The sequence below is a fragment of the Pongo abelii genome, chromosome 6 (assembly GCF_028885655.2).
Source record: "Pongo abelii isolate AG06213 chromosome 6, NHGRI_mPonAbe1-v2.0_pri, whole genome shotgun sequence".
In the NCBI taxonomy this organism is placed as follows: domain Eukaryota; kingdom Metazoa; phylum Chordata; class Mammalia; order Primates; family Hominidae; genus Pongo; species Pongo abelii.
The window spans coordinates 5545347-5559850 of NC_071991.2; the positions used below are offsets into that span (position 1 = coordinate 5545347).

At 53.4% G+C, this 14504-nt stretch overlaps 1 protein-coding gene across 1 annotated transcript; it reads right to left on the bottom strand.

Moving 5' to 3' along the window:
- Window positions 1-10770: 10770 nt before the first annotated feature.
- ACTB (actin beta) lies at window positions 10771-14195 on the bottom strand (the record flags this gene model as incomplete). The annotated part of the gene is given in 6 exon segments (NM_001133354.1): window positions 10771-11513; window positions 11626-11807; window positions 11903-12341; window positions 12782-13021; window positions 13151-13279; window positions 14118-14195. Coding segments are annotated over 5 exon segments (1128 nt in total). The 3' UTR covers window positions 10771-11369.
- Between the last annotated feature and the right edge of the window lie 309 nt (window positions 14196-14504).

Here is a 14504-nt window from a genome sequence, read left to right on the forward strand (position 1 = left end):
AAAAAAATACAAAAATTAGCCAGGCGTGGTGGTGTGCACCTGTAATCCCAGCTACTTGGGAGGCTCAGGCAGGAGAATTCCTTGAACCCAGGAGGTGGAGGTTACAGTGAGCCAAGATGGTACCTCCAGCCTGGGCAACAGAACGAGACTCCATTTCAAAAAAATAAAATAAAATCTTAAAATCATGAAAAAAAAAAAAGAAGAAGAAAGAAAGAAAGAAAAAAGAACTGGGTTTGAATACGGGAACTAATTCTGGGTGACCCTAAGCAAGTGTATTCATTTTCTAGGGCTGGCCTAACAAAGTATCACAAACAGGGTAGCGTAAACAGCAGAAATGTCTTCTCTCACAGTTCCAGAGGCCAGAAATTGTAAATAAAGATGATAGCGGATCATGCTCCCTTCAAAGGCTCTAGAGGATCCTCCCTTGCTTTTTCCTTTTAATTTTATATATATACACATATATAAATATACATATATACATTTTTTTTTTGAGATGGAGTCTCGCTCTGTCGCCCAGGCTGGAGTACAGTGGCATGATCTCAGCTCACTGCAAGCTCCGCCTCCTAGATTCACGCCATTCTCCTGCCTCAGCCTCCTGAGTAGCTGGGACTACAGGCGCCTGCCACCACGCCCGGCTAAGTTTTTGTATTTTTAGTAGAGACGGGGTTTCACTGTGTTAGCCAGGATAGTCTCGATCTCCTGACCTCGTGATCCGTCCACCTTGGCCTCCCAAAGTGCTGAGATTACAGGCGTGAACCACCATGCCGACATTTTTTGTAGCTTGGGTGGTTCCCTGAAATCCTTGGAGTCCCTCGGCCTGCAGCTCATTACTCCAATGTCTTCCTCCGTCTTCAGGTGGCCGTCTCCCCACTGTCTCTCTATGTGTCCTCTCCTTGTCTTCTCAGGACACCAGTCATGTTGGATTTAAGGGCTCATCTTAATCCAGTATGATTTCACCTTAACGAATTACAATCCAACATGATTTCACCTTAACTAATTACATCTGCAAAGACCCCATTACAAATAAGGCCATATTCTAGGCCGGGGGCAGTGGCTCACGCCTGTAATCCCAGCACTTTGGGAGGCCGAGGTGGGTGGATCATGAGGTCAGGAGATCGAGACCATCCTGGCTAACACAGTGAAACCTGTCTCTACTAAAAATACAAAAAATTAGCCGGGTGTGGTGGCGGGCGCCTGTAATCCCAGCTACTCGGGAGGCTGACGCAGGAGAATGGCGTGAACCCAGGAGGTGGAGGTTGTGGTGAGCAGAGATCGCGCCACTGCACTCCAGCCTGGGCGACAAGCGAGACTTGGTCTGAAAAAATAAATAAATAAATAAGGCCATATTCTGAGGTTCCAGGTGGACATGAATATTTGGGGGACACTGTTTACCTTAGCACATCGAGTTTCATCTCATAATCCCCAGGCCTCCTGCCCCCCCCCAACTTCATAGGGTTGATCCACTTAGTATGAAGAGGTCTCTGGTGAGCTCCAATTGTGGATCACGGGGGTGGTTGGGGAACAGAGGGACAGTCCTTGCCCCCAAAGAGCTCATGGTTTCGTCCACAGTAAAGTACAACTTTAGGTATCACAAAAATGAGTGTTGGGGCGGGTGCAGTGGCTCACACCTGTAATCCCAGAACTTTGGGAGGCCCAGGAGGGCAGATCACCTGAAGTCAGGAGTTCAAGACCAGCCTGGCCAACATTCAAAACCTCGTCACTACTAAATATTCAAAAACTAGCCAGGCATGGTGGCGGGCACCTGTAATCCCAGCTGCTCGGGAGGCTGAGACAGGAGAATCTCTTGAACCTGGGAGGCAGAGGTTGCAGTGAGCCAAGATCACACCACTGCTCTCCAGCCTGGGCGATAAGAGCGAAACTCTACCTCAAAAAAAAAAAAAAGAGTGTTAATGATAGTTCCTGTTGTTTGCTGTTGGGGCCTAATTCTGGCCCAGGCAAGCATCTGGGAGAGTTTCACAGAACCCTGAAGTTTCTCTCTTCCAGACCTCCTGCCACCAGCCTGTCCTCCTCCTTTCGCCTCTGCCCAGCCACTCTGGTCCATGATGTGTGAAACACTCAAGGTCTCATCTACACACTGCGAGGGTCCTTTCTCTCTGGGGAAAATACTTTCCTCCTGGTCTTGCTGGTTCTGGCCATAACTCAAATGTCACATCCTCCTAGCACGTCTTCCCTGGAATTCTCTTTCCCAGCCTCTCTGACCCATTCCTCCTTTTTCCCTATAATCTGTCACAAGATGCGCTTTTCTTTTTTTTTGTTTTGTCTTTTCTTTTTTGAGATGGAGTTTCGCTCTCATTGCCCAGGCTGGAGTGCAATGGCACGATCTTGGCTCACCACAACCTCTGCCTCCCAGGTTCAAGCAATTCTCCTGCCTCAGCCTCCCGAGTAGCTGGGATTACAGGCATGCAACACCACGCCTGGCTAATTTTGTATTTTTAGTAGAGACGGGGTTTCTCCATGTTGAGGCTGGTCTCGAACTCCCGACCTCAGGTGATCCGCCCACCTCGGCCTCCCAAAGTGCTGGGATTACAGGCGTGAGCCACCACTCCTGGCCACAAGATTTGTTTTTCATTGCAGCAGTCCTTCCCTTCCCCTTCCCCTTCCCCTCCCCTCCCCTCCCTTTTTTTCCTTTCCTAGACAGGATCTTGCTCTGTTATCCAGGCTGGAGTGCAATGGCACAATCACGGCTCTCTGCAGCCTCAACTCCCAGACTCAAGCAGTCCTCCCATCTCAGCCTCCCAAGGGGGAGCTGGGACCACAGGCATGCACCACAATGTCCAGCTAATTTTGTTTATTTTTTGTACTGACAGGGTCTCACTGTGTTGCCCAGGCTGATCTCAAACTCCTGGGCTGAAGCGATCCTCCCACCTCCCAAAGTGCTGAGATTATAGGCATGAGCCACTCTGCCCAGCCTGACCTGTTTATTTTCTGTCCTCCACTAGAACAGTGCTTGGCAGTAGCAGGCCCTTGATTAATGTTTGCCAAATAAATGATGAATTGAATGAGATAATGCATCTAAGTGTCCAGTGCAGAGGAGTGATTCAATCAACAGAAACTATAACCACTAATACTATTATGAATTCTAGTAAGGAAGTACTCCCACATTGCATGGGTGTCCCCAAGTCTCAGGAATATTCAACATGAAAACCGATGAGGCCGGGTGCAGTGGCTCACACCTGTAATCTCAGCACTTCAGTCTCTACTAAAAAAACAAAAATTAGCTGGGTGTGATGGCGGGCACCTGTAATCCCAGCTACTCGGGAGGCTGAGGCATAAGAATCGCTTGAACCCAGGAGGCGGAGGTTGCAGTGAGCCAAGATTGCGCCACTGCACTCCAGCCTGGGTGACAGAGAGAGACTCCATCTTGAAAAAAAGGAAAGATGGAAACCAGTGAGTGTTGGGTTCAAAGACCCCAGGGGCAGAGTCGGTGCCAGCACCTGGCTGCTCTCGTTCTCACACAGGCCTTTCTGGGATTGGAGAGGCTGGATCTGGGTGACAGTTCCTCACAGTGTCCCCGCAGCTCATGGTGTGAGAGCCCCCTGGGGCGCCTGGCTGACTGTAGTGGGCAGTGGGACTCTGAGGCCAGGACAGAGCACTAGGCCCTGTGGGTTCACTGAGACCCTGGCACAGGACCTGGAAATGAGGCAGGCTTTGGTAATGGTCTGTGACCGTCCCACTCTCCACTCCTTTTCAATTCATCCACAGTGGGGTCTGAAGCCAGGCGCAGTGGCTACAATCCCAGCACTTTGGGAGGCAGAGGTGGGAAGATTCCTTGAGTCCAGGAGTTCGAGACCAGACTGGGCCACGTGGCGAAACCCTATTACGACAAAAATTAGCCAGGATGGTTGCACATGCTAACATTTATCTTTCTTTTCTTTCTTTTTTTTTTGAGATGGAGTTTCATTCTTGTCTCCCAAGCTGGAGTGCAATGGCATGATCTTAGCTCACTGCAACCTTTGCCTCCTGGGTTCAAGTGATTCTCCTGCCTCAGCCTCCCATGTTGGCCAGGCTGGTCCCCAACTCCTGACCACCCGCCTCGGCCTCCCAAAGTGCTGGGATTACAGGTGCGAGCCACCGCACCTGGTCGCCATCATCTATGTTTCTTTCCTTTTCTTTCTTTTTCTTTCTCTCTTTCTTAAATAGAGAAAGAGTCCCGCTATGTTTCCCAGGCTAGTCTCTAAACTCAAGAATGAATTCTAGGCTGGGCGCTGTGGCTCACGCCTGTAATCCCAGCGCTCTGGGAGGCCGAGGCAGGTGGATCATGAGGTCAGGAGTTCGAGACCAGCCTGGTCAACATGGAGAAACCCTGTCTGTACTAAAAATACAAAAATTAGCCAGGTGTGGTGGCACACCCCTATAATCCCAGCTACTTGGCAAGCTGAGGCAGGAGAATTGCTTGAACCCAGGGGGCGGAGGTTGCAGTGAGCCGAGATGGTGACATTGTACTCCAGCCTGGGTGACAGGGCGAGACTCTGTCTCAAAAAAAAAAAAAAAAAAAAAAAAAAGGAATGAATTCTAGTGTAAACTGTGGACTCTGGGTGATACTGTGTCAACCTAGTTTCATCAGCTGTAACATGTAGCCCTCGTGTGGGGACAGCCAGTACCTGGGAACTCTCTGCACTCACCATTCAGTTTTCTTGGGAAATTAAAACTGCTCTAAAAAATAAAGTCTATTAATTTTTTTGGAACTGCATTTTTTTTTTTTTTTTTTGAGATGGAGTTTTGCTCATGTCGCCCAGGCTGGAGTGCAATGGTGTGATCTCAGTTCACTGCAACCTCTGCCTTCCAGGTTCAAGCAATTCTCCAGCCTTGCCTCCTGAGTAGCTGGGATTACAGGCATGTGCTACCACATCCAGCTAATTTTTTTTTTTTCCAAGACGGAGTCTAACTCTGTCACCCAGGCCGGAGTGCAATGGTGCGATTTTAGCTCACTGAAACCTTCACCTCCCGGGTTCAAGTGATTCTCCTGCCTCAGCCTCCCGACTAGCTGGGATTATAGGCACGTGTCACCACGCCCAGCTAATTTTTGTATTTGTAGTAAGGACCGGGTTTCGCCATTTGGCCAAGCTGCTCTTGAACTCCTGACCTCAAGTGATCCATCCGTCTCAGCCTCCCAAAGTGCTGGGATTACAGGTGTGAGCCACCGGGCCAGGCTTGAACTGCATATCTGGCCTTCTCACTCCTAGGGATCCTCCCACTCATACCTAATAGCCCCAGGGCCGTTGCATGAGCTACTCGCCTTGGTGAGTGGCCCTCACCCCAACTACGGCTACTTTCTCTTCTTCTTCCTCACATCCCTTCTGCAGAAGCCCTACCCTTCCCTAGACCATGTACGATTCCGTCGCATCCTCTGCCATTGTCCCTCGGAATATTCCTAGATGGCATTTATCACTGTGGATAGTTATCACTACTCAGTGTTTTGGCTAAGATCAAGTGTACCATCATCGTGGGTAATTAAATATGCATTTTAATTAATTAAATATTTAAGTAATTAGTCATATTTGATTAATTAAATATTTGCATTTAATTACAGGTGGCTCATACCTGTAATCCCAGTACTTTGGAAGGTGGAGGCAAAAGGACTGCTTGAGGCCAGGAGTTTCAGATCAGCCCAGGCAATATAGCGAGACCTCCATCTCTACAAAAGATTTTTAAAAATTAGCCAGGTGAGGCCGGGCGCGGTGGCTCATGCCTGTAATCCCAGCACTTTGGGAGGCCGAGATGGGTGGATCACGAGGACAGGAGATCGAGACCATCCTGGCTAACACAGTGAAACCCCTTCTCTACTAAAAATACAAAAAATTAGCCGAGTGTGGTGGCAGGCGCCTGTAGTCACAGCTACTCGGGAGGCTGAGGCAGGAGAATGGCGTGAACCCGGGAGGTGGAGGCTGCAGGGAGCCGAGATCGCCCCACTGCACTCCAGCCTGGGCGACAGAGCAAGACTCTGTCTCAAAAAAAAAAAAAAAAAAAAGGAAAGTCTTGGCCAGGCTCAGTAGCTCATGCTGGTAATCCCAGCCCTCTAGGAGACCAGCAGATAGAAGGATCGCTTGAGGCCAGGAGTTCGAGGCAGATAGAAGGATCGCTTGAGGCCAGGAGTTCGAGGCTGCAGTGAGCGATGATCATACCACTGCACTAAGCCTGGGCAACAGAATGAGATCACATCTCTAAAAATAAAAATAAAATAGCTGGGCGTAGTGGCTCACACCTGTAATCCCAGAACTTTGGGAGGCCGAGGCAGGTGGATCACCTGGGGTTAGTAGTTCGAGACCAGCCTGGCCAACATGGTGAAATCCCATCTCTACTAAAAATACAAAAAAAATTAGCCTGGTGTGGTGGCGCGTGCCTGTAATCCCAGCTACTCAAGAGGCTGAGACAGCAGAATCGCTTCAACCCAAGAGGCAGAGGTTGCAGTGAGCTGAGAACATGCCATTGCACTCTAGCCTGGGTGATAAGAGTGAAACTCCATCTAAAAAAATAAATAAATAAAATAAAAGGGCCTCATGCCTGTAATCCCAGCACTTCGGGAGGCCAAGGCGGGCGGATCACCTGAAGTCAGGAGTTTGAGACCAGCCTGTACAATATAGCGAAACCCTGTGTCTACTAAAAACACAAAAATTAGCCGGGCATGGTGGCACGCGCCTGTAGTCCCAGCTACAAGGGAGGCTGAGACAGGAGAATTGCTTAAACCCGAGAGGCAGAGCTTGCAGTGAGCCGAGATCATACCACTGCACTCCAGCCTGGGTGACAGAGCGAGACTCTGTCTCAAAAAAATAACAAGAAGAATAAAATAAAATAAAAGTAGTGATGGAGTGCACCCACTACAGTCACCCCTCCAGTTGTTACTGATATGCCCACTTCTCAAATGGGGACATGGGCAGTGATGTGACTTCCCAAAGCCCCATAGACAACGTGTCTGACAATCAACCCATGCTCCATTCTGTCTTGGAGGTTGTGTCTCCTATTTGGGCCTCTGTCCCCAGTCAATCTATGCCTCTGAGACACACATGCCACACCGCCTCCCCAGGGGACTCCTCTGGCCTCCGGAGCCAGCTCAAGCATTCTTCCTCCAGGAAGCCCTCTGGGGAAGCCTAGTCAAGAGTGACAGCCCGATTAGCCAGGCATGGTGGTCCAAACCTGTAGTCCCAGCTACATGGGAGGTCGAGGCGAGAGGACTGTGTGAGTCCAGGAGTTGGAGGTTACGGTAAACTATGATCACAGTGCTGCACTCCAGCCTGGGTGACAGAGTGAGACTCTGATTGTAAAAAATGAAATAGGCTGGATGTGATGGCTCACGCCTGCAAACCCAGCACTTTGGGGAGCCAAGACGAGTGGATGTCTTGAGGCCAGGAGTTCAAGACCAGCCTGGGCAATATGGCAAGACCCCATCTCTACAAAAAATAAAACAACAACAGAAAAAGAGTGACAGCTCCTCTCTCCCTACCCACATGTCTGCCCATGTTCAAGGATCCTTTGCTTTTTTTTTTTTGAAATGGAGTCTCACTCTGTTGCCCAGGCTAGAGTGCAGTGGTGCGATCTCAGCTTACTGCAACCTCCACCTCCCAAGTTCAAGCGATTCTCCCGCCTCAGCCTCCTGAGTAGCTGGGATTACAGGTGCGCACTACCACGCCCGGATAATTTTTTGTATTTTCAGTAGAGACGGGGTTTCACCATGATAGCCAGGCTGGTCTCGAACTCCTGACCTCATGTGATCTGACTGCCTCAGTCTCCCAAAGTGCTAGGATGACAGGCGTGAGACACTGCACCTGGCTCCTTTGCTTTTTTGGGGTGGGGGACAGAGTCTCACTCTGTCTCCCAGGCTAGAGTGCAGTGGCGCAATCTTGGCTCACTGCAACCTCTGCCTCCTAGATTCAAGTGATTCTTCTGCCTCAGCCTCCCGAGTAGCTAGGATTACAGGTGCACGCCACCCTGCCCGGCTAATTTTTGTGTTTTTAGTAGAGACGAGGTTTCACCATGTTGGTCAGGCTGGTCTCCCTTTGCGTTTTAAAATCTGTATTTCTGGCCCTCTTCCTCTTTCTCTTGGAGTAGGTGGCGGCAGCAGATGCTTGTGCAGCTATAAGCAAGATTAAGGCTGGGACTTCCTTGGCAAGAAGCAGGAGCTGCTGAAGTTGCTGGTCAACCTATGGGTGAAGCTGTCCCAACTGTGCATCACCAATGTCAGCAGTCCCGTCTTTTTGACACAAGGGACCAGTTTCGTGGAAGATAATTTTTCCATAAATGGGGGCAGGGGGATGGTTTTGGGATGATTCAAGCACATTATGCTTATTGAGTACACTATTTCTATTATTATCTTGTAATATATGATAAAATAATTCTACAACTCATCATGATATAGGATCAATGAGAGCCCTGAGCTTCTTTCCCTGCAACTAGATAGTCGCATCTGGGGGTGATGGGAGACAGTGACAGATCATCAGGCATTAGATGCTCATAAGGAGTGTACAACCGCCGGGCGTGGTGGCTCACGCCTGTAATCCCAGCATTTTGGGAGGCCAAGGTGGGTGGGTCACCTGAGGTCAGGAGTTTAAGACCAGCATGGCTAACATGGCAAAACCCTGTATCTGCAAAAAATACAAAAACTAACCAGGCGTGGTGAGACACATGCCTGTAATCTCAGCTACTCAGGAGACTGAGGCAGGAGAATCGCTTGAACCCAGGAGGCAAAGGTTGCAATGAGCCAAGATCACGCCACTGCACTCCAGCCTGGGTGACAGAACGAGACTCCATCTCAAGAAAAAAAAAAGAAAAAAATTGAGACAGGATCTCACTATGCTGCCTAGGCTGCATTTGGGCTCAAATGACCCACCTGCCTCAGCCTCCCAAAGTGCTGCGATTACAGGCGCGAGCCACCACACCTGCCTGGCCTATTTTAGTTTTTAGAGTCAGGGTCTTGTTCTGTCATCCAGGCTGGAGTGCTGTGGTGCAATCATAGCTCACTGCAGCCTTGAGCTCCTGGGCTCAAGTGATCCTCCCACCTCAGCTTCCCAAAGTGCTGGGATTAGAGGCATGCGTCACCACAGCAGGCCCAATTAGGTAAGGTTTGAAGTATGTCTACACCCGCGAGACCACCACCACAATCCACATAATGAACATCACCTGATGCTCGTGTTCATCAGTCTCTGCTCTCTCTTCCCATGATCACAGCATGTCACTGTACACTCATTTGTTTGCCTTCGTGCCTGTGATGTCTTCCCTGTTAAACTGGGTGCCTGGTAAGGACAGGGAACACATCTGGTTGGTTATCCTCTATACCCGCGGTACCTGGCACAAATAGTGATTGGATGGATGGATGAATGAATGAATGAATGAATGAGCAAATGAATCAAGTCCTCATTTCCAAACTGACAGCTCCTCCAGGGCAGAGTCCTTGTCCAGGTCATCTCAGTAGCCTCCCCCACCATATAGTGGTCACTCAATGAATGGGTGTTGAATGATTAAGTGGCCCAAGGTGGCCCAGGGCTCACCACTGCAGAAGTCAGACCAAAAGAGCTAGAACCACCCCAGAGAGCCCTTCAGGGGACCTCCAAGATAACCCAGGAGGAAAGGTACCACCTTCCTCTCTGCCAGCAGCGACTGTGCACAGTTTAGAGAGTCCAGGCCTCCTGGGGGGACCGGATCATTTCCAGAGCAACTGCTATGCACCAGGTGGTGTTTTGGGTAAAAGGCATCCCTGCAAGGAATCCTCACCCCCTTTTCTTCCTTCATTCTCTGCTGGCGTCAATCACAGCTTCTAGCAGAGGGAAGGCAGGCCAGTCTTGGTTTCTTCTTGCACGAGTATTTAACTCAGGGCCCTGCAGAAAAATGAGAATCTGACCTGCATCTAGCTGGGTGTGCTGGGGCATGCCTGTGCAGTTTTAGCTACTTGGGAGGCTGAGGAAGAATTGCTTGAGCCCAGAAAGTTGAGGCTGCAGTGAGCCATGGTTGTGCCATTGCACTCCAGCCTGGGCAACAAAAGACCCCGTCTCAAAAATAAAGAATCTGCCCTGCAAGTGCCAGGCAGGCCCTGCGATCCAGGAGCCTGGGCATCTCCCTCTGCAGCACGGGTCACGAAGACACTGGGCCCTGAGAGGCCACGGGATGGCACCCAGTCTCCAGTCACAAGGCAGAATCCAGACCTCAGCCCATAGCTAACCAGAGCTGTCTGCAGGCCAGATATGGCCCCATGGACCCCCGACCCCAACTTGAGTTTGATTCCAGGTCCCCCTCTGTCTGGGTGAACAGGCAGGAGTCGCGGCCTCTCCTAAGCCTATGGGAGCCTGGGCCAGGCTGACCCTTAAGGCTGACAGCCATGATCCCATAGGTGAAGGCAAAGGTGTGGCAGCTAGGAATACCCACTACACCCCCAACTCAAGGAAACACCATGCCCAGAGTGACCCTGAGAGCCCCACTCCCAGGAAATGCAGGTGCCAACCAGCCCCAGTGAGGCATGGCACCTGAGCCACCAGACACCCCCAAATGGTCCCTTCCCACCTCAAGCATCTGCACTCTGGGTGAACCCAGAAAAACTGGGGTATGGGGGACAGAAGGGCCAGGCCAGGAACTCAATAAGCAGGAAGAGACCTGACCTCTGAGCCTCCCCCACCCTCTAAGGCTACTCAATGTCAAGGCAGGAGGCATCTCGACACACCTGCACTCTGGGTAAGGACAAGTTGGCCCCCACCGCCCCACCCTTCTGCAGGGTTCACCCTCTGCTGCCCACAACCCAGCCACACCACAAAGTCACGCTTGGCCTCATTTTTAAGGTGTGCATTTTTATTCAACTGGTCTCAAGTCAGTGTACAGGTAAGCCCTGGCTGCCTCCACCCACTCCCAGGGAGACCAAAAGCCTTCATACATCTTAAGTTGGGGGACAAAAAAGGGGGAAGGGGGGGCACGAAGGCTCATCATTCAAAATAAAACAAAATAAAAAAGTATTAAGGCGAAGATTAAAAAAATTTTGCATTACATAATTTACACGAAAGCAATGCTATCACCTCCCCTGTGTGGACTCGGGAGAGGACTGGGCCATTCTCCTTAGAGAGAAGTGGGGTGGCTTTTAGGATGGCAAGGGACTTCCTGTAACAATGCATCTCATATTTGGAATGACTATTAAAAAAAGAACAATGTGCAATCAAAGTCCTCGGCCACATTGTGAACTTTGGGGGATGCTCGCTCCAACCGACTGCTGTCACCTTCACCGTTCCAGTTTTTAAATCCTGAGTCAAGCCAAAAAAAAAAACCCAAAACAAAACAAAAAAAAAAAAAACAAATAAAGCCATGCCAATCTCATCTTGTTTTCTGCGCAAGTTAGGTTTTGTCAAGAAAGGGTGTAACGCAACTAAGTCACAGTCCGCCTAGAAGCATTTGCGGTGGACGATGGAGGGGCCGGACTCGTCATACTCCTGCTTGCTGATCCACATCTGCTGGAAGGTGGACAGCGAGGCCAGGATGGAGCCGCCGATCCACACGGAGTACTTGCGCTCAGGAGGAGCAATGATCTGAGGAGGGAAGGGGACAGGCAGTGAGGACCCTGGCTGTGACAGCTCCCCACACACCACAGGGACCCACAGTCAACCTGCCCAGGTCAGCTCAGACTAGAGAGACACCCACCTTGATCTTCATGGTGCTGGGTGCCAGGGCGGTGATCTCCTTCTGCATCCTGTCGGCAATGCCAGGGTACATGGTGGTGCCGCCAGACAGCACTGTGTTGGCGTACAGGTCTTTGCGGATGTCCACGTCACACTTCATGATGGAGTTGAAGGTAGTTTCGTGAATGCCACAGGACTCCATGCCTGAGGGAGAAATGAGGGCCGGACTTAGCTTCCACAGCACAGCCGCGAGGGGTGACCCTTATGTCAGGCAAGGCCGGGAGGCGGTCTCCACTCACCAAGGAAGGAAGGCTGGAAGAGCGCCTCGGGGCAGCGGAACCGCTCGTTGCCAATGGTGATGACCTGGCCATCGGGCAGCTCGTAGCTCTTCTCCAGGGAGGAGCTGGAAGCAGCCGTGGCCATCTCCTGTTCGAAGTCCAGGGCGACGTAGCACAGCTTCTCCTTAATGTCACGCACGATTTCCCGCTCGGCCGTGGTGGTGAAGCTGTAGCCGCGCTCGGTGAGGATCTTCATGAGGTAGTCAGTCAGGTCCCGGCCAGCCAGGTCCAGACGCAGGATGGCATGGGGGAGGGCATACCCCTCGTAGATGGGCACAGTGTGGGTGACCCCGTCACCGGAGTCCATCACGATGCCAGTGGTACGGCCAGAGGCGTACAGGGACAGCACAGCCTGGATAGCCACGTACATGGCTGGGGTGTTGAAGGTTTCAAACATGATCTGTAAGGCAGAGATGCACCATGTCACACTCGAGAAGCCACTGGGGATAGCCAGGCCAGACAAGGGACATGCAGAAAGTGCAAAGAACACGGCTAAGTGTGCTGGGGTCTTGGGATGGGGAGTCTGTTCAGACCTACTGTGCGCCTACTGAATACACACTCCAAGGCCGCTTTACACCAGCCTCATGGGCTTGTCACACGAGCCAGTGTTAGTACCTACACCCACAGCACTGTCTGTTTTAGACACCTAGTCAGAGAGGCAAACACCAGAAAAAGAGCTCATCTGGGAAAAAGCAAATAGAACCTGCAGAGTTCCAAAGGAGACTCGGGTCAGAGAAGAGAGTCCTACGGAGAACGGCAGAAGAGAGAACCAGTGAGAAAGGGCGCAGCTCCGGAGGACAGGAAGGAGGCGGCCACCAGAAGAGGTAGCGGGCCACTCACCTGGGTCATCTTCTCGCGGTTGGCCTTGGGGTTCAGGGGGGCCTCGGTCAGCAGCACGGGGTGCTCCTCGGGAGCCACACGCAGCTCATTGTAGAAGGTGTGGTGCCAGATCTTCTCCATGTCATCCCAGTTGGTGACGATGCCGTGCTCGATGGGGTACTTCAGGGTGAGGATGCCTCTCTTGCTCTGGGCTTCGTCGCCCACATAGGAATCCTTCTGACCCATGCCCACCATCACGCCCTGGGAAGGAAAGGACAAGGCGCCCTGAGCACGGGCGCGGCCCCCACCCCGGAAACCGGGAGGCTCCTGTGCGAGAAAGCGCCCTTGCCTCCCGCTCCCGGGGCCGCCCCACCCAGCCAACTCCCCTACCTGGTGCCTGGGGCGCCCCACGATGGAGGGGAAGACGGCCCGGGGGGCATCGTCGCCCGCGAAGCCGGCCTTGCACATGCCGGAGCCGTTGTCGACGACGAGCGCGGCGATATCATCATCCATGGTGAGCTGCGAAAAAAGCCGGGCGCGCTGTGAGCCGAGGTCGCCCCCGCCCTACCCACTTCCGGCGCGCCGAGGCCTTAGGCCGCCAGGGGGCGCCGGCGCACGCCCAGATTGGGGACAAAGGAAGCCGGGCCGGCCGCGTTATTACCATAAAAGGCAAACACTGGTCGGAGGCGTCCCCGCGGCGCGCGGCAGGAAGCCAGGCCCCCACCCCCTCCCAACCGGGCGCCAGCCCCGCCTCCGCCCGGTTCAAACAGCGCCGGGCCGGCGCGCGCGCACGCGGCGGCCACACCCTCAGGCGGCCGGCGGCTCGGGCAGGAAGTGCGCGCAAGCGCCCGGGAGCCGCGGCGACCCCACCCCTTCCGGCCAAGCCCGCCTTCGCCCTAGCCCAGGCCGCGGCAACCCGGGCTGCAGAACGCACGCGCAGTTAGCGCCTTAAGTCCCAACGCGCACGCGCAGTTAGCGCCAATTCCCGGCGCGCACGCACAGTTAGCGCCCCAAGCACCAGCGCGCACGCGCAATGGCGCCCCAGCCCCCACCAGGCCTGGCGGGGGCTCCACCGCGCCCACCCTGCGATCCCCACTGGCAAGAGCCCGGCTCAGACAAAGACCCCGCCGGCTGCCCCCGTCCCGAGAGCGGCATCCCCAGAGCGCGCCTCCCGAGCGCGGCCCCGCGCCTCCGAACTGGCGCGGGGTGTCCCCCATCTCCGGGGGCCCAGGGGCTTCTCCCGCGCCCCCCACGGCGGTCCGGTTCCCCCCCCCATGCGTCCCCCGCTGCGGCCCAGGCGGCTCTGCACGGGCGAAGGGGCCGCGGCCGCCTGCCGGGGTCGGCTGGCCGGGCTTACCTGGCGGCGGGTGTGGACGGGCGGTGGAGCGGCAAAGGCGAGGGTCTGTGCTCGCGGGGCGGACGCGGTCTCGGCGGTGGTGGCGCGTCGCGCCGCCGGGTTTTATAGGACGCCGCCGCGGCCGCTCGAGCCATAAAAGGCAACTTTCGGAACGGCGCGCGCTGATTGGCCCCGCGCCGCTCACTCACCGGCCTCGCCGCACAGTGCAGCATTTTTTTACCCCCTCTCCCCTCCTTTTGCGAAAAAAAAAAAAGAGCGAGAGCGAGATTGAGGAAGAGGAGGAGGGAGAGTTTTGGCGTTGGCCGCCTTGGGGTGCTGGGCCCGGGGGCTGGGGGCGCGCGCCGTGGCCCCCGCGCCCCACGCTGGGCAGTGCCCGGTTCGGCCCCG